The following is a 24,244-nucleotide window of genomic DNA, read 5'->3' on the forward strand; positions in this document are numbered from 1 at the left end:
ATTCTGACAAAATTATTACGTTTAGTAAACAATTTATAATAAGTTGCAATTCCAAATTTAGTGTCACAGTTCCTAACCATTTTAACTAAAGAACATAAACGTACAGTAAATAGCCAACATTGCTACATTTAGCGTAGTCTAAAACATCAATGAAGTGGGTTTAATTCATTTTTAACAATTAATTCTATTCCTGTTTTCATACCTTTCTATAGTTATGGTAGAATATATTAAATTAATGCCTTCTTATGTTTGATGTATATTTTGATATATTTGGAGATTGCAATATTACCTTATCAGAAAGTAAAAAACATACTATTTTAGACCAGCCGAAGTTACAGAGTTTTGGTAATTATTTGACTGATTTTTGGTTGGGTTTTTGGTCAGGACTTCGTGTTTGGTTTTGTTTTTGTTTGTTTGTTTTCCCTCAAGCTGATCTGAGCCTGGTCATTAAACTGGGCTTCTTTTTTAAGTTAAATGTTACTTATTAAAGCAATAAAACATTTTTAAGTTATGCCTTTTGCTTAAGGTTTAGTATTTCTTAAAATCTGGCAAGGAACTGCACACATGCACATCGCAAATCTCTTCTGCTCATGCACGTGTTCCATTGTCCAATCAGACTTCACTTACAAGGCACAAGTTCAGATGTAAAATTATTAAGAGTTTTAAGACAGTGACAACAGAGCATTCAACCAAGTGTGAGGCCCAGGGTGACTGCACAGGACTCACACCCAAGGAGTCCTGCATGTAAATGGATTTTAGGAACTAGATATTTTTAAATGGTGAAACTCAAATTGCAATCTACTCAGAACATGAAATGCACTCAAATTTTTCCTTGACCTAAGAAATATTTTTTGTCCTTCTTAGCAAGTTTTAGCTTTCGCTTCTAACGATCACCTCGTAAGATCATTACCCAAAAATGTTGGGCCGCCCTATTTTAGCAGAATTGAAAATTCAGCCTTCGATTCAGTGAGTTCATTCAGTTCCCTAAGCTTCCTTTGAGAGGATTAATCAGACAGTGTGAGGGGAAAGTTCACCAGTCCATTCGTTTTAGAATTTTCACTCAGCTGAAAAAATGGATTGAAAAGCTAGAAGAAAAAAATCGCACGAGCCCGACGAAAAGATGTGTCTAGGCAGATGAGTGTACCTGAGACTGTGAAACACTCAACTCTGTGGTTGTTATGGAACCGATGAGGTTGGTATCTGGGAGAGAGACTCTCTGATAGTTGGGTTGACCTTTGAGAACTAAGACCATCCGTTGCTCCTCCTGCCTCTTGGGGCAGCGCCCTGTGTCACAGGCCCACCTAATGACATACCCAGAGCGCCAGGAAAGACAGAGAGGCCAGGCGAAAGGGCAGGGAAGCAGGACTTCAGAATCCACCTTGTAAACTGCTTCAGTAGCCCTGAACCTTCAATTCACAATGGCCGCTTTTGAGCACAGTGTTCCTTCTGGCCTTGGGCACGCCTGTGGGTCGTAGGTGTGCAGGCGCTGGGGGTCACAGCAGCAGGTGTGTGTGCTGCTGTTGTTTTCAGCACAGATTATTTACTAGGTGTCCCTAAGACTCCATAGACCACTGTACTTACATTCTCTAGAAATCTATTTCTTCCTTACTTCAGTTAGCCTGTCTAATCTTGAAGGATGTACAAATCCAGTATCACAGAAGCAAGATAAAGGGAAGTCTCAAAATGAGGGCCTCTCCTCATAGAGATGTGTCATGATTATCACAGGGGAAAGGAGACCGTCCCAGTTTTCTTGTTTGAGGGCCAAGACATTATTTATAAAATGAATATATGCTGCTTATAAAAATGCAAGTATATACAATAGAGTGAAATAAAAATAGATTCTTCTTAGCCCACCCACACTTATCCCTCAGAGGCGAGCGTTGTTAACTGCAGGTTTCCATTTGCGCACAAGTGGACTCATACTTTGCCAGTTCTGCAACTTTTTGACTCATGGAGCAGAACACCATGGCATTACGGCTCACCTCATTCCTCTTAGTGACTGCATAGCCTTCCATTATGTAAATGTAATTTAAGTCATTTGTCCGTTTCTTCCTGGATAAAAAGTTAATTGCTGCAATGAACATCCTTGACCTCTGTCACTGAGGTCAAGGTTCATTTTTATGAATGAGTTGATAATCTCTTAGGATAGGGTTGATCTCTGCCATTTGGTCCAAAGGTTTCTCCCTAACAGTATCGATCACTGCCATGTCAGTTAATTAGTAAACGTGTGTTAAGAGCCTTTGCTGAGTGTAAGGATCTGCTGGTATTCATTAGGAAAGGTTAATGGTAATAACTACCACATTAAAACAACCAGATACCTTATCAGAGGTTTCAGTGTGCTATCCTCTGACAGTCCCCTCTGTGCAGAGACCAAAAAGGCCTTGGGCAAGATGTAAGAGTCGGGGCTGGGATCTGAACCCCTATGCATCTAACTCCAACGCTCATGTGAAGGAGAGCCTCCTGCTGTGCTTTTCAGTCCTCACCAGTGTGTGTCTGTTTCCTCCTTCTCACACTGTGGGCGCCAGTAGCAGCTGATCAATGCGCAGATGACTGGGGTGCCCTTGAGGACATTGCAGTTTGGTTGAGGAGCTGGTAAAATCCATAGTCTTGGAAGCATAGAGCCGGGAGGACCTCAGTAGGCATTGTACCAGCTTTGAACCAGATTCATAGTCACAGAAAAGGAAAGTCATGGAACCACCTACTGACCTAGTAGGATATGGAATTCTTTATGCTAAACTGACAAGACAGCGATTATTTAGAAAATGGTAAAACAAAGCATGAAATCAGTGCAGAATTGATTAGAAATGGCACAATGGAATAATCTGAAGGAGAAGAGGATATTTCAGGAAAGATCGGTATATGTGTGGGAAAGAGAATTGAGCCAGCTTTTGACTGCTCTGAAAGAAGGTTGGAATGATAGAAGCACAGCTTATGGGGTAACTTCAAGGACCTTTAGAATTCACCAGGTCATGATAAGGAGGTGAAATCAGCAACCATAACCACTGTCATTTGTCAAGCACTTACTGTATACCAGGTACCACGCTGAGTGCTTGACATACAGTCTCTGTCTTAATCCTCACTATTAATTACCCTGCAAGGTAGGTATTATTATCCCCATTTTTCAGACGAGGAAACTGAGTCACAGAAAGGTTAAGTAACTTTCTCAAGGTAATATTAGACGTTCGTGAGCTAGAATCTGCTACATCTGCTCTCTATAGAAGTAATGGCTTTTACATCTGCTCTCTATAGAAGTAATGGCTTTTACATCTGCTCTCTGTAGAAGTAATGGCTTCAGAGGCTAAAGATTCTCACCATATTTAAGACCCATGAAAGATTATTAAAATGGAGTCCAGTGGGTATTCTACCAAGTTTGCTTCTCAGATATGATCCATGAATAAATGCATTGCCTAATAACACGAAGAGTGGTTACTTTAAATATCTCATCAAAGCATTTGTTTTTTGTTAAAAATAATTCTGTGCCTGTAGGTTAGGGGTTAATAGCGTGAGCTCTGAGCTAAACCATCAGCTTCTACTGTACCACTCATACTGTGAGATCTTGGAAAACTTAATCTCTCTGCGCCTAAATTTTCTCTTCTAAATGGGGATGATAAAAGAACTAACATCATAGGGTAGTTGTGATGGTTAAAATGAAATCAGATAACCACTGCAAAGCACAAGAAGATCTGGAAAATAACGTTCAAGCAATACATTGGCTGTTATTTGAACAAAGCAACTTTCCCTTACCTCACTAAATAAACAAGACTAGCAAAAGCCTCTGGGTAGTTTCATCCTTCAGGGAGGGAGTCAAACAGCACAAGCCCAGAGGGAGTAAAACTAAGGCAGACATTGGAACTTGACCATTCTGGAATTCAGTGCAATGCTTGCCTTTGGATGGGGGTTTACTTGCTGTGAGGACCCGTTTTACAACCCTGAGAGTGAATGCCTTCTTAGAATTCGCACCCTCAGGCACCTCTAGTCCCAGCCCTCCCCAGCAGGCTGGAACAGGTAATTCCTTTAGAAAAGCTCCAGAATAATTCAGGGCTGCTTCGTCTTTGTGCTTCATGTGTCCAAATAGAAAATCTCAAATCTAAATTCTAAAGCTCAAATCAAAGCTTTTGAAAAAGTGTTTCCCCTGCCTCCATCCTTCTACTTGTTGTTTCCTGAAATGATTCCCTGGACTCAGCACACCTGGATGGATGCTCTCATCTCTCAGAGAGTAGAATTGCTCCCAGGTGGCTCCCTCTAAGCACTTCTATTCAAGTTCAGGCAGTCACAGAGCTAATCATGCTGCCGGGAATGAAGATTTACAGTAGTACTGAATTATGCCTTGTCTCCGGGGTCTGCTGGCCCTTTTCCGACGGCACTTTGTGATCTCTCCAGCTCATTTTAACTTTATTCATTTTCTCAGACAACTTCTCCACTGCAGTTTATATAAAATCAGTTGGTATTCTTTATTTGCTTTTACCTTTCTCCTTTAAGTTTTAAACAGTTGCTTTAGAAATTGTCTCAAGTTCCTCCAGAGTTTCAGTGTTTGAGTTTTACTCTGTTATATTTGTGTAAGCTGTACACTTTTGTTTCTTTACCACATGGACCATTGCATCCTTGAGCAGCCCTACCTAGAGCTGTGCACGTTGGCCTTGCATTTGGGGCCCATCCACCCTGAGGTGGGTCCAAGGCAAACGGCCTTACGGGTGGTCTCATTGAGCCCTCAGCTGGTCACACCACCAAGAAACTTAACAGCCCTTCCCCCAGTAAACAGACCCAGAAGAGATCCCAAAAGGATCTTTCTGAAGAGGATATTCTCAAATTTTTCACTTAAAAAGAAGACGTAACATTCAAGGAAAATTAACTATTTGAATTCTTATCATATACAGATATTACCTGTTAAAATTTTTAGGACAATTTATGTTTTAAAAGTTACCTCTTTTTCTGGTTATTCGAAGTACCTACGTATAGATACACATTTTATTAAGTAAATCTTTAGAACGATTCTGTGCAGGAGATCACTCACCAGGGAACAGAAAATTGAACCTTAGGATGGATTCAGTGCAGGACCCAGCATGATGGGATGGACCACTATGATAAGCAAGGTGGCTTCTGCTTTAGCAAAACAGCAGATCTTTTGTTTCTCTGTGGTTGTAAACCTATGTCCAAGGACTTCTTGGACTTGAGAACAAGGGAGAATATTTGTTGGGGGTGGTTTATGATAGTGGCAGTGGTGTTGGTAATGGGTTGGCCCCATGGGAGCATCTCCCCTGGTGGTCTGCTTACTTTGCTGCAAAATACCAGGCAAACACGATGCTTGTCTGGAGTCCTGCATCACCGGTTGCTATGACTTATTTTCTAGGTTAACCCCAGATGCTCACTGCCTTAGTTTTATAAGCACAGTTCAACGTGGGATTGAAAGGTCTCATCATTTGTAACAAAAGGCATCACATTTTAAAGCAATCTTCCCAGTTTAATTTGTTGTAAAACGCTTTAAAAGAAAGAAGCCTGCATGACAGCATGTGTCACAGAAAGGGAAAAGATGGGAATCTCCAGATAAATGACACTTGGGGATTCATACATACAAAATCCTGGGGGAAGGGTGCTGAGCAAGAAAGCTAACTTGCAAGGATTTGTCTCTTTTTCACTTCAGCACGTCCTTGTGAGCTCTACTGCCGACCCATAGATGGCCAGTTTTCCGAGAAAATGCTGGATGCTGTCACTGATGGTACCCCTTGCTTTGAAGGCGGCAACAGCAGAAATGTCTGTATTAATGGCATATGTAAGGTATTGGGTATGTTTCCTTAATCTACAACTTTATAAAACCATGATTTTTATTAATTCGGGAAGTCAGATGTGCTAATCTTCTGCTTTCGCGGTATTTGCACGTGGTCTGGTATTTTTATATGGTCTGTGAGACAAGACTCTTCAGTGTTCATCAAAATCACAGTTAGGAACTGAATGTCCTCCTGCTGTCATCTTCATTTCTTGATCTGTTGATGTGCTCTGTGATATTATTTTAGGCATGAAGCTGGGTCAAGTTGAAGAAGAACCAAATTAAAGGAGGAATTACTAGGAAAAGGCAACTCGGATTATTTCGGTGGTATTGAATTGTTTGTTGGTTACTTGCCAACAGAGTTAGTTAAATTTGAGGAAAAACTGAAATTAATAATTGTATAGTGTTTTTCACAGAGCATTTTGACATTTCATTCTCAATTGATCACCAACATGAGGTCTTCTGATTTCGATTTAACTTTTTCACATTGACTCCATTAAAAAATTGACTCCAATTAAAAAATTCTGCCCAGGGCTTCCCTGGTGGCGCAGTGGTTGAGAGTCCGCCTGCCGATGCAGGGGACACGGGTTCGTGCCCCGGTCCGGGAAGATCCCACATGCCGCGGAGCAGCTGGGCCCGTGAGCCATGGCCGCTGAGCCTGCGCGTCCGGAGCCTGTGCTCCGCAATGGGAGAGGCCACAACAGTGAGAGGCCCGCGTACCGCAAAAAAAAAAAAAAAAAAAAAAAAAAAAAAAAAAAAATTCTGCCTTTATATAAAGTATTTAGATCTGATTTTTTAATGCTTTTATGTGTACAAACATTGAAGAATTTATCCCCATTGCTCACAGTCTGTTTTGCAAGAAACTGATAAACAAGTTTTGTGATCCAACACTCAGGCATAAATCTCAGTTTAAAGAGAAGGTGTTTTTAATCAGTGAAAAAAGAAACTACATAAAAATACTCAATTAACTATTAGTAAAGCATAATGGCTTAGTACTCAGGCTCTAGAGTATGAATCCAATACCACTATTTCCTATCTGTACAACTCTATATATCTTTCTAAGACTCAGTTATCTTTCATAAAATTGAGATAGTAACATATTTTAGATTAAATAAGGTCATATAGGTTAAGCCCTTAACAGAGCCCCTGGCACACAATAAACTCTTAATATATTTTATTTGTTTTTGCAAATAATTATCACAATTTTTTCCACTGGACCTAATTGTTGCCATGAAAAGCTCCTGCCCATAAATTGTTAGCACCCTGGGAAGGTGAATTTATCACCTTGCAGTTACTGATGGATTTATTCCAGTAGCAACCAAGGCACAGGAGGCAACATGATGATTCCCAGGACTGAGTGAGCTAACAAGCCATCCTTTCTAAATTGGAAAGGGCTCAGGCAGAATTCTCTTCCTGACACGCTAATTACCACTGTAGCTACAAAGAGCCAAAAATAATTAATATATTTTAGGTTAGACCTGTTCCCTAGAGCAGGAAAAAGTGTATTTAGCTAATTTAGGCCCAAACAGCCCCATTGCCATTTAATACAGTGGTTCTCAGGCCTGGCTGCCTATTAGAATCAGCTGGAAAGCTTTTAAAACCTGATGCCTGGCTCTCTATCCACCCTATTAATTCAGAATAGATGTGATTTGGTCCTGAGCATTGGTATTTTTAAAACTCCTCAGGTGATTGCCATATGCTGCTAGGGCTGAGAACTTTAGTCATCAAAATATCAATGTGATGCTAAAATTATCTTTTACACCTAAATACCTTTGCATGCATAGAGACAGTATCTTTAGCTTGTGATGGAAAAAGAAAGATATTTTGAACAAAACATGAGGGATCTTGGGTATCTCTCTTGAAACCAGTTAAATCAGCTTAATAGAATAAGCCCAATTCTCTCAGCTTGCCTTTTTCTTTCTGGAAACCAGTTAAGGCTTTTAGAAGCTTTAATTACTTTCTGTCTATACCACACTGAGTTAAGTTTTTAAGCAGAAAAAAATATGTCAAATCAAGTTTACCTTAATAGCCTAAATACAGTTTATCTTTTAAAGATTCAGATTGTAGTTATTTTCAGCTTTTGTTAGTCTTCTTATTCATTTACCACAGTTTTTTCAAAGGGAATTGAACGTGTATTGATATAAAAAGTTACACCATCAGAAAAAAATATATATGTGCCTAATTCATCTTCTTCGTGGATACGAAAATATTTGCTTGTATTCATATAAATACTTGTATTTGCTTATACCCATATACTTAGCTGTCTATTTGGAAATTATGATATTTGCCAACATTTTGGCATCTTAGATTTGCAGATTTTGTTGTCGAGGAAATTATCGAATGTTGATCAGAACTGAATTTGTTTTAGGAAGTATCTGTCTGTGCCCCTCCCCCAATTTTTTAACTGGTACTGAACTCCTAAGCTGCTTTTTTTCTATTTATTGAATTTTTTTCTACTATTTCGTGTACTTAACTGTTTCTACACAAGGCCAAGATTTTTAAGTAAAGTGGTATTTACAGTTAAATTATTTTCTCCTTTCCTTTTTTAATCACAAGTACAACATGCGGTAAGCTTTTAAATATATGAGCAGATATTCCCACCCCTCTTCCACCTGTCCCAGCTCTGCAGTCTTACCTGCTGTCTTAAGACAGGCTGCTCACCATCCAACTTGCTCACCCCTTTCTCTTGGTAACCAGTTCTTTGACTTTCAGTTCCTTCACTCGTCCCTTTTCTCCCAGTCAGCAAAGCTTTGGCTTCATTTCTTCCCCAAACAGCCTGGATGCCCTGAACTTGCACATCAGCCATCCCCTAGGTTTCTCCTCTCAGCCTTCCATCAACCTCTTTCCCCAGGACCCTGATTCTGACCAACCCAACCACATTGATTTTTTGTTCTGACAAGCAGTCTACTATACACTTCTTAAAATAATAATTCAACTTTGTGAATTTATGCCCTTACAAAGTCAGTGTCTTCAACCCCAGCCGAGTCCTTAACCTTACTCGACAATCTTCCTACCTGCCCTAAGTTAGCTCCCCTTCTCGTTGCTCTCAGAAACTCTCCTGAACCTTCTTTGTTCTCTCTCAAGGCCATTTTGGCCATCTCAGTGATTGACTGAACACCCCAAAATCAATTTCTCTGGGCCAGATGTCTTTCTAGAAGGCCACATCCTATCTCTTGGCCCTTAAAATTATGGTGAGGAAAGCATTATTTCTGCTGTCCCATTTATTAAAGGACAATATCATTTACCTGTTCTCAGTTAAGCATAACTGGCATTATCTTCACACTAAAGTTTCATTAGCTGGGAATGAATCTCCTCTTGGAATCAGGCATCTTTCCAGTCTCTACCTTTGCCAAGGACTGTAGAAAGAAATGATGACATTCTAAGTGGCTTAGGTCAAGATGCCAGTTGGTATTTCAGTCCTCAGTTACTTGAGAATTTACTAAGTAAAACAGTAAAACTCATAAGGAAGAAATGAGAATTGGTAAGAATACGTATTACTTATTCACTCACGTAGGGCTGAAAGCCTAGTGAAAGACTGGGACCTGACTTCTCTAAGTAATACTCAAGATAGGATGCTCTTCAGTTCAAATGACAGGGTCAAGAATTGATGATACACTTCTGCATGGGAAAGGAAACAGTCATCGGAATAAAGAGGCAACCTACAGAATGGGGGACAATATTGGCAGACCATATATACAATAAGGGGTTAATATCTAAAATGTATGAGAAACTCCTACAGCTCAACAGCAGAAATACAAATAACCTGATTTAAAAACTGAGCCAAGTACTTGAATAGACGTTTCTCCAAAGAAGATATACAGATCGCCAACAGGTATATGAAAAGGTGCTCAACATCATTAAACATAGAGAAATACAAGTGAAACTCATGAGATATCACCTCATACCTGTTAGGATGGCTATCCCCTAAACACAAAATATAACAAGTATTGGTGTGGATGTGGAGAAATTGAAAACCTGTGCACTGTTGGCGGGAATGTACAATGGTGCAGCCACTATGGAAAATAGTATGGAAATTCCTCAAAAAAATAAAAATATTTATTTTAATTAAATTAAAATATTTATTTTTTAATTAAATTTAAAATATTTAATTTTTACCCTATGACCCAGCAATGTCAGTTCTGGGGTATGTATCCAAGAGAATGAAATCAGGATCTTGAAGTGACATCTGTACGCCCGTGTTCATAACAACATTATTCACTAGCCAAGATACGGATGGAAACAACCCAGATGTTCATCAACAAATGGATAAAGAAAATGTGGTATATACATACCATGGAATATTACTCAACTTTAAAACAGAAGGAAATCTTGACATTTTGACAACATGGGTGAGCCTGGAGAACGTTATGTTAAGTGAAATAAGTCAGTCGCAGAAGGATAAATGCTACAGGATTCCACTTATATGAGAACCTAAAATAGTCTAACTCATCGAGGCAGAGAAGAGGATGGTAGTTGTCAAGGGAACAGTGGAGAGTTGCTGTTCGACGGGTATAAAGTTTCATTTATGCAAGATGAATGAGTCCTAGAGCTCTGCTGTACAACGTATTGCCTGTGGTTAACAACACTATATTGTGCCCTTAAAATTTTGTGACGAGGGTAGGTCTCATGGTAAGTGTTCTTACCACACACATACACAAAAGGGACACAAGGAAACTTTTGGAGCTGATAGATATGTCTATTGTCTTGATTGTGGCAATGGTTTCACAGGTGTTTGTATGAGTCCAAACTCATCAAATTATAAAATTAAATATGTGTAGTATTTTATATATCAGCTACACCCCCAAGAAAGCTGTTTTTTAAAGAAAGAAATAATATAGGAAATTAAAGGGATTTTCTTTTTTTAAAAAGAAATGCAGCCTGTTGGGAGGCTATCTGGCCGCCTTAGAGGCACATCGGAGGAGAGCCATACTGGATCAGAGCCCCTCTGATCCGGCTGAAGGCAGAAAGACAGTATTGCTGTGGCCCTGTTGCCAGAGCACAGGACGTGGAAGAGAGGAATGTCTGTTCATTTTCCCCTGAGAGTCTTACATTTTATGTACAGCAAGGAGGACAGGCTTCTGCCTCCTTCGGTTATGTACTCAGTTCGGTGTTGAATGTGCTGTGCGCAGCTGATGGAGGAACAGAAGGGTGAAGTCTCCACGAGAACCACACACTATGCCATGGGTCAGCCTACTGGGGTGTGTGTGTTTCCTTCCCCGCCCCTGCCCCCCAGGGCTGCAGGCAAATATTGCTGGAGGAGAAAGATGGGCTCAAGGTATTTGTTTTTCTGGCTTTCTTTCCTTTTTCCTTCACATGTTTTATCCATCCCCTCCTGGTAGAGATTGTTTTTAAACACTTCAGTATGTTGCAAAGTATGTTTCCCTGGCTGGTTCCAAATCAGTGAAGGAATGATGGTCACTGAGAATGGGATTTGTAAAGGTCAGCTTATTAGAGGATGTTCAAGCTTGACGTAAACATATCACTTGTGACGGGTTGACATTTTGCTTATAACCAGTGAAGGCACACATCCAGACAATTTCTTTCTTTTCCATTGTGATTAGTGTTGTTACGTTTTTTTAATCTCTTAGCAGTTTATTTTTCCCAACTGGGTCAAGTAGCACTGTCTTTGGATCTAAAGGAAGTTAGACATGGTTAACCTGAGTAATGGCGCTATTTTTGTCTGTGGGCCTTAATTCTCTGTTTAGAATTAAGGTGGAGGGAGGGTGTATTTAAAGACCTAAATGGTTCTTCCTTTCAGTCGATCTGAGGTGGCTTTAAAATAAGAAAGGAAATTATCTTTGAGAGAGAAAAAACTACCTGGGCACAACTCTTCTTCCCAAACAGAAAAGAAAAATCCAATTAATATAATATGGTGTAGGGACTTTGCTGGCAGTACAGTGGTTAAGGATCCACCTGCCAATGCAGGGGACACGAGTTCAAGCCCTGGTCTGGAAAGATCCCACATGCCGCAGAGCAACTAAGCCCGTGTGCCACAACTACTGAGCCTGAACTCTAGAGCCCGTGAGCCACAACTGCTGAGCCCGCACGCCACAACTACTGAAGCCCACATGCCTAGAGCCCGTGCTTTGCAACAAGAGAAGCCACCGCAGTGAGAAGCCCGCACACTGCAAAGGAGAGTAGCCCCTGCTCGCCGCAACTAGAGAAAGCCTCCACGCAGCAACGAAGACCCAACGCAGCCATAAATAAATAAATACATAAATAAATAAATAAAAATTGAAAAAAATATATAATATGGTGTAGTTTTTCCTCTTTATTCTACCACTGAAATGTGGGTAAGGAATATAGGCCGTAGAAGAGAGCAAGGAACAAAAGACTTCAGTGGATGTTCACGTGTTTTCCATGACTTTCCGTCTGAGGGTTAACGATTCTCTGGTATTTGATGCTACCAAACACCCCAAGTTTAATTACTCTCCTTTTCCAGAATAGGAATTGGATGGGAAAGCCTTGGCTGTATTGGAGGGTGGAGGAGAAGGAACCAGTGGAGAGGGAAGGATGATGACTTGGGAGGACCAATGGACAGAACACTGAGAAGTGGTCAGGTCCAGAGCACAGGAACAAGATTAGGCCTGGCTCAGGGCAGAAATGACCAGTTCCTCCTCTGCAGCTGGAGGGAAGGAGGTCAGGATGGCTGGGATATGGCTACATGTGACAGGTGGTGGGGCTGGGGTCATAGGAGGCTCCAAAGGATCTGCTGATGGGTCTGCAGGTCCGAGATCTCATCCCTCATGGGACTGGAATGGTCTCAGCATGAAGCCAGGTTTTCCCCCAGGGCTGCCAGTTCAGACAGGAACCAGAGAGAATATCCCCAGTGAGGAATGTAAAGGGAATGAACGACTAAGTATAGGTGGAGTCATTCTCTCATCCCTGGGAATCTCATTAGAGAGGAGGGGGCACGAGGATTGCACATCTGAAAGGGATTTGCTGCTCCACCGACAATGATTCCAAGACATTTTCATGGTTCCACTTTTGCAAGTGTGTTCAATTCTGCTTCTCACTCAGGGGAAATTGCAGATGCATTCAGTGTGTACCTCTTTCCCCTCGAAGCAAGTATTTCCTTTAGCATCAGTGGGTGCTTTGGGTATTCTTCTGGCCACCACCAGGAAGAGGAAACATTTATCTTGTATCTGCCCCCGCCACAATCTCATCCAGAGCAAAATGAGGGGAAGGAGGAGTCAAAAGTCCAGGGTAGGTGTGGCCTCTCCCGCCTGAGTCATTCGTCCTCAACCTCTCTTCCCCGCAGATGGTCGGCTGTGACTATGAGATTGATTCCAACGCCACGGAGGATCGCTGTGGTGTGTGCCTTGGGGATGGTTCAGCCTGTCAGACTGTGAAGAAGGTGTTTCAACAGAAAGAAGGATCTGGTAATAAACACATAAATAATTGAGGTGCCAGGGGACTGAGAATGAAGGTCAAGATGGAGTGTTACTCTTTTTAAGCAGATTGTGACTTTCACAGAATTCAAAATGGGTATAGCCTTCACTACAAAGGGATAAAGGTTCCTTGGCAGTTTTAGGAAAGGGTTTGAATGCTAAGCAATTACAGGAAGCATCACGTTGCACTAGGGATCTAAGATGGCTTAGTGGCTGTGCACAGGACCAGGTTTAAGAGCGTGATCCGGGCTTCCCTGGTGGCGCAGTGGTTGAGAGTCCGCCTGCCGATGCAGGGGACACGGGTTCATGCCCCGGTCCAGGAAGATCCCACGTGCCGCAGAGCGGCTGGGCCCATGAGCCATGGCCGCTGAGCCTGCGCGTCCGGAGCCTGTGCTCTGCAACGGGAGAGGCCACAACAGTGAGAGGCCCGCGTACCGCCAAAAAAAAAAAAAAAAAGAGTGTGATCCCTGGAGAGGATCCAGGGCTGAAGGCCAATGGACCGAGACCTGGGGGAGAGAAGGGATGAAGAGCTGGCTGAGGAGGGTGCAGACCTAGGAGCAGGTTCTGTAACTGAGGGCAGAGAAGCCAACAGTGGGTTTAAAGGCAGAAGAGTTGGGGTGTAGCTTCAGGACCAGAGGAGAGGCGAGGCAGGGTTGCTTCAATTTGCTCTTATTCCCAGTTCCTCCCTGTAAGGGAGTCCCAGCCAGTGGTGCCTTAAGGCTCTCCAGGTGGCTTCTCCCACCTAACATGCCCTCCTTACTCACATCGCACTATTCCTTTCCCATGATTACCTTTTTCGAGGTTTCTTCCTTGTGCATCTTTGGGCTGTTGACAATCCTCGGGGCATGGAGAGCCCATCCTCGTCCCAAATCAGCTGTGACCCTGCAGACTGTCTTCAGTAAAGACAGTTCCCATGATCCCTTGGCACCAGCAGTTGCTGAAGGCATCTTGGGAGGAGGCTAAGTTAGGCCTGGAGATGATGAAGACAGCTGAGAGCATCTTAGTTTAGTCCCCCTCGTCCCCTCCTCCCCAAGAGGTACCCTGAGACAGGAATTCAGGTACCATTAGTTTGTATGGAGGTCGGAGAATCCTGGGAAACACCAGTAGGGCATTGGAGGCAGTGAAACAGAGAAAGGGAGGCAGCCAGAAAGGGAGTGTCATTAAGCCAGTTATTATATAGGAGCCAGTGTAGAAGTTGTACTTCCAAAGTTTTCCCGCCCAGGAGGGAAGGCGTTGAGAGTACACACCAGCTCCCACTAGCCATTGCTTCACGCTGCTTTGGGGAGGTGGGGGGATCTGGTTGTTAATCCTCTAAATTCCAAGGAATGGAGGTACTGGAAATAGGGTGGTCAGGGGGCACCACCCAGGTAGAGCCAGAGGGGATGGGGCAGTATCCCACGCTGGGGCTGGGGTGATGCCTAGGGTGGAAGTCAGATATAGTGGGGCACCTCCCTTCTAGACTTGCTTAACACCCGGGATGAAGTTACTGAGTATGCCCCTGAGTATCGGGTGTGGTCATTAAATGACCTATTTTTCCCTAGCACACATCACCAAAATTTGGACTTAATCCATTGACTTCCTAAAACTACCACTCTAGACTCCTCTGGCCTTAATTGGCTTCTCTAGACCTCACCAATGCCAGACCCTCTGACCACTGAATCAAGTCCTGGTCTTATTCACACTGGCCTGCTTTGTTTTGATGCTGGGAACAAGGGACCACATTCTCTGAGCATTCTGGAACTCTCCTACGACTAATTGTGTCACCTAACTCAGTGCCCGAACCACCAGCCTTGATTCCTACCTCTTTTATTTAATCATAACCAGAATGTGCGCAACTTTTGTTTGAAATCTTTTTATGGAACTAGAACAGTTACCGTATAAAATTCACCTTTAATTTTATATTTTAAATGATACGTTTGTATATCTATTGAGTAGATTTGATGCACATAGTAATTTTAAGTCTTTTGGCACAAGAAGTTAATTCAATTTCCACTGTCTGATATACCTCACATACAATTTTTCACTTTTACAATTCAGCATGTTGAAAAAAAAATCTATAATCTAAAAAGCAGAGGAAAGACACAATGTCCCTGTTTTTCAACTCTTGCTGCCAGTATCCATACCTTTAGAATAGGAGATCCCTGAAATGGAGTAAAAGCAGCAGCTCCCTGGAATTATGTGTGCACCTGGCCACCTGGATCCCATCTACTTATTGATTCTGTGTGTTTATGTGCTTAGTTCTTCCGGCTGTAGCTCCCTAGACTCTGCCACTGATCTTTATGGTCAAAAGATTAAATTCATATAGAGTTAGGAATTGACAACAATTACAAATTATGCTAAAATTACCATCTTAATCCCATAATGAGGCATGTTCTGGACTTTTGCTTGCGGCTCCCTAGGCTCTGTGACAAAATGAAAATGATCATGAATGAATGGAACCCATTAAGAACACTCACAGCACAGGCTGGAGGGCTGTGGCCGCAGTGTGGGTGTAGGGTCTATACAAGTCTGGGCGGTGGGACATGAGACCCTTTTAGGAAGAAATGATACGACTTCATGACTCAGAGTTGCTCCTAGGCTGTTCCATAAGGTTCAATTTCTTTGCTGTAGATTCAAGAGAAAATAGGGACCTTTCTAAGATTTTAGGGAGGGTGAATGACCTGAGGAGGTCAGTGTCATAGAAAGACTAGTTTGCCAGCAACATACAAAGTTGCCCAGAATAGGAGAGCCCAGTGCTGGGAACCCAAACATTAACCCAGGTTCAGGAGATAAGGGCCTGGACTAAAGAAGTTCATGTAAAGGGGATGAGAATCATATAAGAAAACATTCCAGAGACAGAATCAGAGGCAGAAGGTAGGACATAATGATAAGAGAGGACATGGCTTTCTTGAAACCATGTTTACCAAAATACCACCTTACTTGGAGACTGTCCTATGTCATGCTTTCCAGGAAACCTTGAGTTGGAAGGGGTAGGGAGAGTGACTGGACACTTTACACGGGAGTTTTCCCATCAAAAGAGCTGAAAGACCTCCAGGGCTCAGGGCTGTGAGGAAGCATTTAGGGTCAGGAAGCCCCTGTCGGTGTCTATTCCCTCTGCTATGTTTCCACTGGTTTCCAGCAAGAGGATTATGGTTGCTTACAATGTGTTCCAAGACTCCAGACCCCTTACAACCCTCTTTTGAAATAATTGAGGCTAAAACTCCAAATCCAGGGCAGTTTAATTCTCAGTACATCTGCCTGGCAAATGTATCTGTACGTAGCTCTTCCTCACTGTGATTTGTGAGCAGGTCCAATGCAGTTTTGGATCTGAACCAGACAGCAATGTGTCACTGCTGTCAAGCCAGGCTTCAGAAGATGGACCTGTGTTTCCCAGGAGCCCCCTCACAGAAACCATGGCATCTTGGCCTGCAGTGAGAATGGTCTTGCTTGCCACACACTGACAGCACAAATCGTAAAAAAAAAAAAAAAAGACAAGCTGGTAGTTGTAGTTAAATTGCCTGGGTTAATAGTATGACCTCTTTATAAACACATTTTTATTTGAAGTGACAGACTAGAAACCAAATATGCCAGTGGGTAGATCCTTTTTTTAGAAGAATTGAATAAGATGCACATTAGCACCAATAATCCATTGTCACTCTTATGATATGTCTTCAGAAGTGAGACGAGTCTTCTGCTCCATCCTCAAAGGCCCTGAATATTCTTTTAGCTCAAGGTGTTCAAGACCCAGTAGTGGGATGGTTTCTCCACGTGGTCTCCATGGGCCTAGAGGCTCCTTCTTTGAGGTCAAGGTTATGTTTTCCACTTCCCCCAACACTGGTGCAAAAGAATCGTGTTTACTGAGGAAAACGGAAGAAAACTGATTTACTGAATGAATATATTCATCGTTCTTAATACTTTGGAGATATTCTTACCAACCCTGAAAATCTGACCTTGATGTAGAATGAATATCTCAATAACCCTTCGCCCCCTACAACTTTTTAATATGATTCTCATTTCTGTAAAGAAGACCCATGAGGATGAGACATTCAAGGGGATTTTTTTCATCTCTGTTCTACCAATCACATTTTTTCATTAAAAATGCTGTATTAGGAGTTGGTTAGCAAAGCCTGGTTATAGAGGTGTGTGTGTGTGTGTGTGCGCGCACGCGTGTGTGCACGCGTGTGTGTGTGTGTGTTTTGCGTGTGTGTGTGTGGCCGTGTGATGTGACATAGATTTCTTCCTCTCTTGGGAACTCAGTTTCCTCATTTTATAGAGAAAGAGATTGATGGTCATTCCCTTCCACCTAAACGTCCATTAACAGTTGGCTTATTAAATAAATGGGTTTATGTCATTTTGGCAGTTGTTGAAATGCTAAAAAAATGTGGAAAGATATGGAAGGTATATTAAATTTAAAAAGCAATAGTTAAAATAGTTCACATAGTATGATCTCACTTGTTTAAAAAAGTATGTGTATGTGTGTTTATACATGCAAAGAAAGGTTTTGGAAGAGAATCCAAGAAACTATTAACTGGAATTATCTTTGGGACATAGGACTCTGGGTGGAGGGCAATGGAAACTTTTACTTTTCATTTTATACTCCTCTCTTTTGGGGGTTATTTTGTCATGTGTAAAGGAGTCTGGTGGCTATGTTATGGTTCTTTTCGACTCCAAACACCACAATTTTATCTTTTGGGTTCCTCTTAGGTATTCTTTTGCAAAAATATATTACAAATATGTATTGCTTTTGCTCATGGCTAAATCTGCCTCTGTTTACATCTTCTTTCTACAAACTGTTCGGAAGCAGCAATTATATTCAATGAAAGCTTTTATTTTCAATTTGATGTACTTCGCCTTTTGATAAGACAGAATCTATACAAAATATTTCTAATTTTAGATTTTCTTAAGTGGAAGATCAAAGGCAAACTCTTTTGGGTTTTTTCCTCATCTAGTTCTCACTGTTTTTTGTTTTGGCTTGGTTTTTTGTTTGTTTTTAAACAAGGCATATGGTGGTTGCCATATTCTTTAATGCTAGTTGACTTATGCATGAGCTCTGCTATGAGAAGCTCTGCTATGCTGCGGGGAGCAGTGCTCCAAAGGCATTTTAAACAGTTGCATCACCCTCAATTACATGTGATTAAATATTTTCCCTGAGCTAGTTGTAATTTAATAGTTTCAATGAGCTGTCTCAGGCAAGCGTGTGAGGGCCCAGTGGAATTTAATCAAGTACTTCAGGCCCCATACATCACTCCTTTAGATGGGAGCTGCCAGTTCGAAAAAATAGAGCTGAGGTTGTGGCCTGTACCCAGCTTCTGAGTAAGTCGTTCCTGCTGGCCAGACGTTGCTCTTAACTCCTAGGATCCCATGCTGTGTTAATGTCTGAGGGAAAGAGAGCAGTCAGGGCACTTTTAGGTGACAGAGATGAGGGTGTGTTTGTTAGTCAAAAAAAACCTTAGTGTATATCCAGTGGAAAATGATCAAGGTCTTAAAATCAAGTTTTGTATGGAAAAGATAAAGGAACAGAGAAAATTTAGCTGGGAGGGACGTCAGACATCATCTCATTCAAGCTCTCATCTCATTCAACGTCCTTCATTGTGCAGATGACATTCAAAGAAGTTAGATAAGTCAATGGACATCATGGAGCTTGTTCGTGGCAGTGTAGAAACTAGAATCAGATGTCTGACTCCCATGCCCCAGTACTCCTTGCCCAATGCCAGCCCCAGAGTCTTTCCATTCTATCACAGCTATGAGATGACGGTTCTTTTGAAGCATAAACAGGATGAATGCATAAAGGGCTTAGCCTAGAGCCTGGCAAAGAGAGGAAGCCATTATGTGTTCATTCCATTTCTCCCCAGTAGGTCTCCTACCGTAACAACCAATAAGCAAGGATAAGACTGTAGCTAGAATTGATCATGGTCTTTAAGTAGATGTCCTCTGTGCTTTTTCAGAATGTTGGATTAGAACACATGAGAACAACATAAGTTTATGTTTCATCAAAACGTAAGAAAAAATGTGAAAAAAACCCCTTTCTAATGAATATAATTGTCCAGCAATATAAAAAGCTGTGCTCAGAGCTGAGTTTCTCATCACAAGCTGTATTCAAGAGCGCCAGGTGGCAATCAATCCATGATTCCCTCCAGAATTCTCTTAATGAATTTAAGCTATGATTAAATTACTTCTAAGAGTCTTTAATTTTCAGGCAATGAGGGTGAGCGAAAGGATGTAGCCGCTGCAATGTTTAGGGAGATTAATCTGATAGCAACAAATGCAGAAGCAGAAATGCTAATGGGAAGCTGGCTAGGGGCTGTAACAGTTTGAACTGTCAACAGAAAATAAATGCTGGATCAACCACAAAAGGTTCAGAGTTCAATCTGCATTTATTTCACCTCTCCTCTCATAAAACTGATTACATAATGAGTCACAAGGCTCCTGAGAATTCTACTCATGGCCATGCTTTTAAAGTTCCCCGTAATTAGTGCATCTGCCAGTCCCAGTAACCACCCAGCAGGAAGACAAGGGCACTAAACTGATGGAGATGCTGGGAAGGGGATGCATGATGAGTCAGAAACAGACTGTGTTTGTTCAGCTAAGCTTGCATGCCTCTCTTCTCTCCTTAGGTTATGTTGACATCGGACTGATTCCAAAAGGAGCCAGGGACATACGGGTAATGGAGGTTGAGGGAGCTGGAAACTTTCTGGCCATCAGGAGTGAAGACCCTGAAAAATATTACCTCAATGGAGGATTTATTATCCAGTGGAATGGGAACTACAAGCTGGCAGGGACCGTCTTTCAATATGACAGGAAAGGAGACCTGGAGAAACTGATGGCCACAGGTCCCACCAATGAGTCAGTGTGGATCCAGGTAACGCAGAAGCAAAGGAAACTGCTGACGTGTGCACTAGTTAGGATCTTTCTAATTTTCTTTACCAAGGTGTTTGCTAGGGGATATTCATTAAGAATCCTTAGGGGCTTCCCCTGGTGGCGCAGTGGTTGAGAGTCTGCCTGCCAATGAAGGGGACACGGGTTCGTGCCCCGGTCCGGGAAGATCCCACATGCCGCGGAGCAGCTGGGCCCATGAGCCATGGCCGCTGAGCCTGCGCGTCTGGAGCCTGTGCTCCGCAACGGGAGAGGCCACAACACTGAGAGGCCCGTGTACCACAAAAAAAAAAAAAAAGAATCCTTAAACCTTCTCTTAGCAAGGAACAGGGAGGGAAGTGAGATATTAGTTTATGCTGCTAATCCTTTATTGCCTAAAATTGGCAAAACCCTTGTGATGAAATGCCACGGGCCCTAAAATCATCTGTTGAATTTAGTTTCCAGTATAGTTGACAGGCTATTTATTTCAGAGTGTGTGTTCCTCAGGTATAAAAGGGATGCTACCAGTCTATGTCAGCCTGGCATGAGTTTCCAAACAGCTTTCCAGCAGTGGTGATGAACTGACATGGTTCTTTCACATGTTATCATGCGGTTGTCCTCAGGCAAAAGATTTGACTTCGTGAAACTCCTGGAGAAGAGAAGGGTAAAGACGTAGCATGTGCTCTTCAAAGGCACAAGTGATTTGTCTTTCATACTAGCAAAGAACTGTAGAAAAGGAGTGGGGTAATTATAGCAGCAGAGCAAGGCAGGTTGGGGCTGATGGATGGCCCAAGACAGTCACATCTAACTATAATTCAGAAGTTAGAAGGAAGTCATTTCAGAGCCAGAGATCAGAGCATTCACAGAAGCTGGAGGTCAATGCTTGACAGCTATGATCCGTAAATGTCAGGAGACCTTACATCTTATAGGCCCGCCCCATGGAGCAACCAGTCTACCACCTCTAAGTGTGAGATTAATCCATGTCAAACATGTGGTAAGTAGATTGCCTGCATGAGAGGGAAGTGAGGGGAGGGTCCCAAATTCTGTCTCCAATTTTATGCCTTGGCTAAAACCCATGACCATTGTAATCCCAGAACTATCTGCTTTCAAGAAAACTAATCAGCCTGAGAGCTAGAGAAGGGCACCATAAAGCAACAACAACGGCAACAAAAGTTACTGTTTACTGAGTGCTAGCTATATGCCAACACCGATCTAATCATATCTAGTCACATTACTTTCGTTTGTTTAACCCTTAAAAGTACCCTATTAGTCATGCTGTGATTATCCTCACTTTGTAGATGGGGAAAGTAAGGCACAAAGAGATTAAGTAACTTACCCATAACCACAAAGTTAGCACATACGCAAGGGCACAAGGTGACCTACCATACCACCCTATTGTTGGAAAGGGCACTCTGGTCATTCCCTCAGAGTAATTCCCATATGATTAGGCCTCCCATGAATACCCATGAGAATTCAGTCAAGAAATAATAGAATAGGAGCAGATTAACTATAGACATATGTAGACATGCAGGTGGAAGTAGAGGTATTTATGTAATGGTATGTATTCCAGTGCACACCTCCATGACTACTTTAAGATGATGGACATTGTACAGCATTTTTATATGACTGTGGTTTGCGGTATAAAGTCACAACAGAGTTTGACATGACCCCGCTCTTGTCCTTTAGCTTTTATTCCAGGTGACTAACCCAGGCATCAAGTATGAGTACACAATCCGGAAAGATGGCCTTGACAATGACGTGGAAAAGCTGGTGTATTTCTGGCAGTATGGCCGCTGGACAGAGTGCAGTGTAACGTGTGGGACGGGTGAGAACAGCTCCTCTCTCTTTGAATCCACGTCAGTTTCAGAATAGGCCATGGAGGAAGTTTAAGCCAGCAGTTTGCACTCTCGCCCCTAGGTCTGCAGGGTTCCACAAAGATGGCCCAGGGGCCTCAATGTGTTGGTCATGGTCTAAAGAAAGAGGCACTTTTTCTTTTATCAGGTTTACGTACTGTCCTTCATGAAAGGTTTTGTTTGCAGAAAGGGTTACATGTCTTTTTTTAAAAAGCAGACCAGAAAGGTTTATAACTTCTCTGGTTGAGGACCTGAGGACCACAAAAGTCAAACCACCCACCATAGGTATCCTTTAAATCATGGCCAAATCCAGTCCATAACTGTCTCTCTTAATTCCTAGCCCAGTGTTCTTCTGTCTCCAATTTACCAGTTTTTCATAGCTACAAGAAAAACAGTTTTCTCTCATCAGTCAAGCATTGGAGAGCTTCCTTTGCTGTCAAGTGTGTCAGGATGGGACAAGTTCTGCTATGGTAACAAAGAAAACAAAATCTTAAGAACACAGTGAAGGTTTATTTTTAACCCAGTCTAAATCTGGCACAGATTAGATGGCCTTGCTTCCTCTTGTAGCTGAGACATCTGAAACTGCCCCACAGGGGAAGGGAGAAATTGAAGAGGCAGACTGGCCCTTAATAACGGCCTGGGCCTGGAGTGACGCAAACCACTTCTGCTCACGTTTCATTGGTTGGCCTCAGCCCTGTGGGCACAATCCCACTGCAGAGAGAGGCTGGAACTGTAAAGGAGTATGTGTTTGTAGAGTGCGGACTCTTGTGGCCGCAGTGCTAGATGAACATTTCTGGGGCCTCTGGGGGCAGGGGTCGGGGCTGTTCTGGTACTTGGGGCTCTTCACTCATTTGGGGGCTTTAATAGTAGACTCGGCCTCTCTTTCTCCTTTTGGATCCTGTCCAAGTCTGTTCGGGAACTTTCTGCCTCTGTTGTTACTGCTGCTTATAAAACTAGGACAGCTATTGGCTGAAGTACCAGAATCAGCAATGTAGCAAAGGGAATCAAAGTGATGGAGAGAAGGGGTCAGGAGAGCACAGCCTCCACCTCCCTGGCTTCCCTCTCGTGTACTTTGCTCCATTGGTTCACTTGCTCCTTCCACCCGCCCACCCCCACCCCCCAGGAAATAGTCGTGGAAAGAGATCCAGGGACAGACATTGAGTCGTGGCCCATCAGCCTTGTGAACAACTTTCGTATTACTGATTTCTTTCTTTCCCTCCTTCAGTATAGAAAACCAACAGCTCCCTTTTAGAAATCACAGGAATCCTATGTTCATTTCAAAATGTGTGACGTCTTGAAAATCCTGAACCTCTGGAAATCTGTCTAGGTCACATCTGGCAGGAGCCGTAAAGGGCATCAGTAAGAGTCAGCCCTGCTCTTCCCACTGCTGCCCAGGAGGGCTGGGATTTTTTGCTGAGAAGCAAAAGCAATTTAAGCAGAAAATAAGTAGGTGAAAAACATTTCCCTGAGGAGAAGTTGGGAGGAAAATGAGGTCATCGGGACTGTAGTTCACAAATACTTTTACGATTTTGCATCCCTTTTGTTCTCTTTTTTGCAGTGACGTACAGGTTTAAGCTTTAAGTTTAAATCATTTATTCCAGGACACCACGGAGAGAAACTCAGCCAGTCCTGCCTGAGCAGGGCCTTCTCAGAGAAACACGAGATTATCCACCCCACACCCCCTTCTATTTCAGCATGGGCCGGACCCTTTGCATTGCTTGTGTAGTATTTCAGAGCGTGGGAAATACAATATAAATGGCTGATTTGTGCAGTGGTCATAAAGATATATTCGTATTTAGCAAGGAAACGAAACAGCCCTACCAAACAGCGGGCGTTTGGCTTTGATACAGCCTGATCCTTCAGGAGCATCTCTGCCTGACTTGGGCAAATGTCACTCTGGTTATTAAACCTTAACAGATGCTATCGTAGTGCCCATGTGCTTACCTGAATTTCAGCCCTGCTCTCTATTTGAGTGGCAGTGAGCTCTCTTAATTCTGGGAGAGAAGGATGGCAGCGTATCTACCTTCACGCTCTCAGACATAGAGAATGAAATGCTAATATTCACATAAGACACTCACTGCTAAATATAAAGATGGAAGACTGCCCGAAACACTGAATCATTCAATGATGTATTTTTATTTCCTTTAAGTTAAAACTTTCTATATTATAAAACTAAGTTAAATATGTTACTGAAAAATTAAAGTCACCACCCTAACATACATGCACTTCGGTACTTTGCTTTATTGCCTCTCAATATTATTTTCTCTCATCATAGATGTATATAGTTGTGTGCATATGGATGTATTTATGTACATATACACATGTTTTCACTTAACATCATAACGTGGGTACCATTCCATGTGTTATTCAGTCTCCATAGCTATCATTTTTGTGGATACATTATATTT

General features: G+C 42.3%; 1 protein-coding gene across 1 annotated transcript in view; it reads left to right on the forward strand.

Moving 5' to 3' along the window:
* ADAMTS12 (ADAM metallopeptidase with thrombospondin type 1 motif 12) overlaps positions 1-24,244 on the forward strand; it is a 393,027-nt gene that overhangs the window by 266,278 nt on the left and 102,505 nt on the right. Inside the window, 4 exon segments of the mRNA XM_082836323.1 lie at positions 5,639-5,772; positions 13,023-13,143; positions 19,746-19,990; positions 21,670-21,808. Coding sequence (XP_082692449.1) covers positions 5,639-5,772; positions 13,023-13,143; positions 19,746-19,990; positions 21,670-21,808 — 639 coding nt within the window.

Source organism: Leucopleurus acutus (assembly GCF_964270905.1).
Source record: "Leucopleurus acutus genome assembly, chromosome: 3".
Classification (NCBI taxonomy): domain Eukaryota; kingdom Metazoa; phylum Chordata; class Mammalia; order Artiodactyla; family Delphinidae; genus Leucopleurus; species Leucopleurus acutus.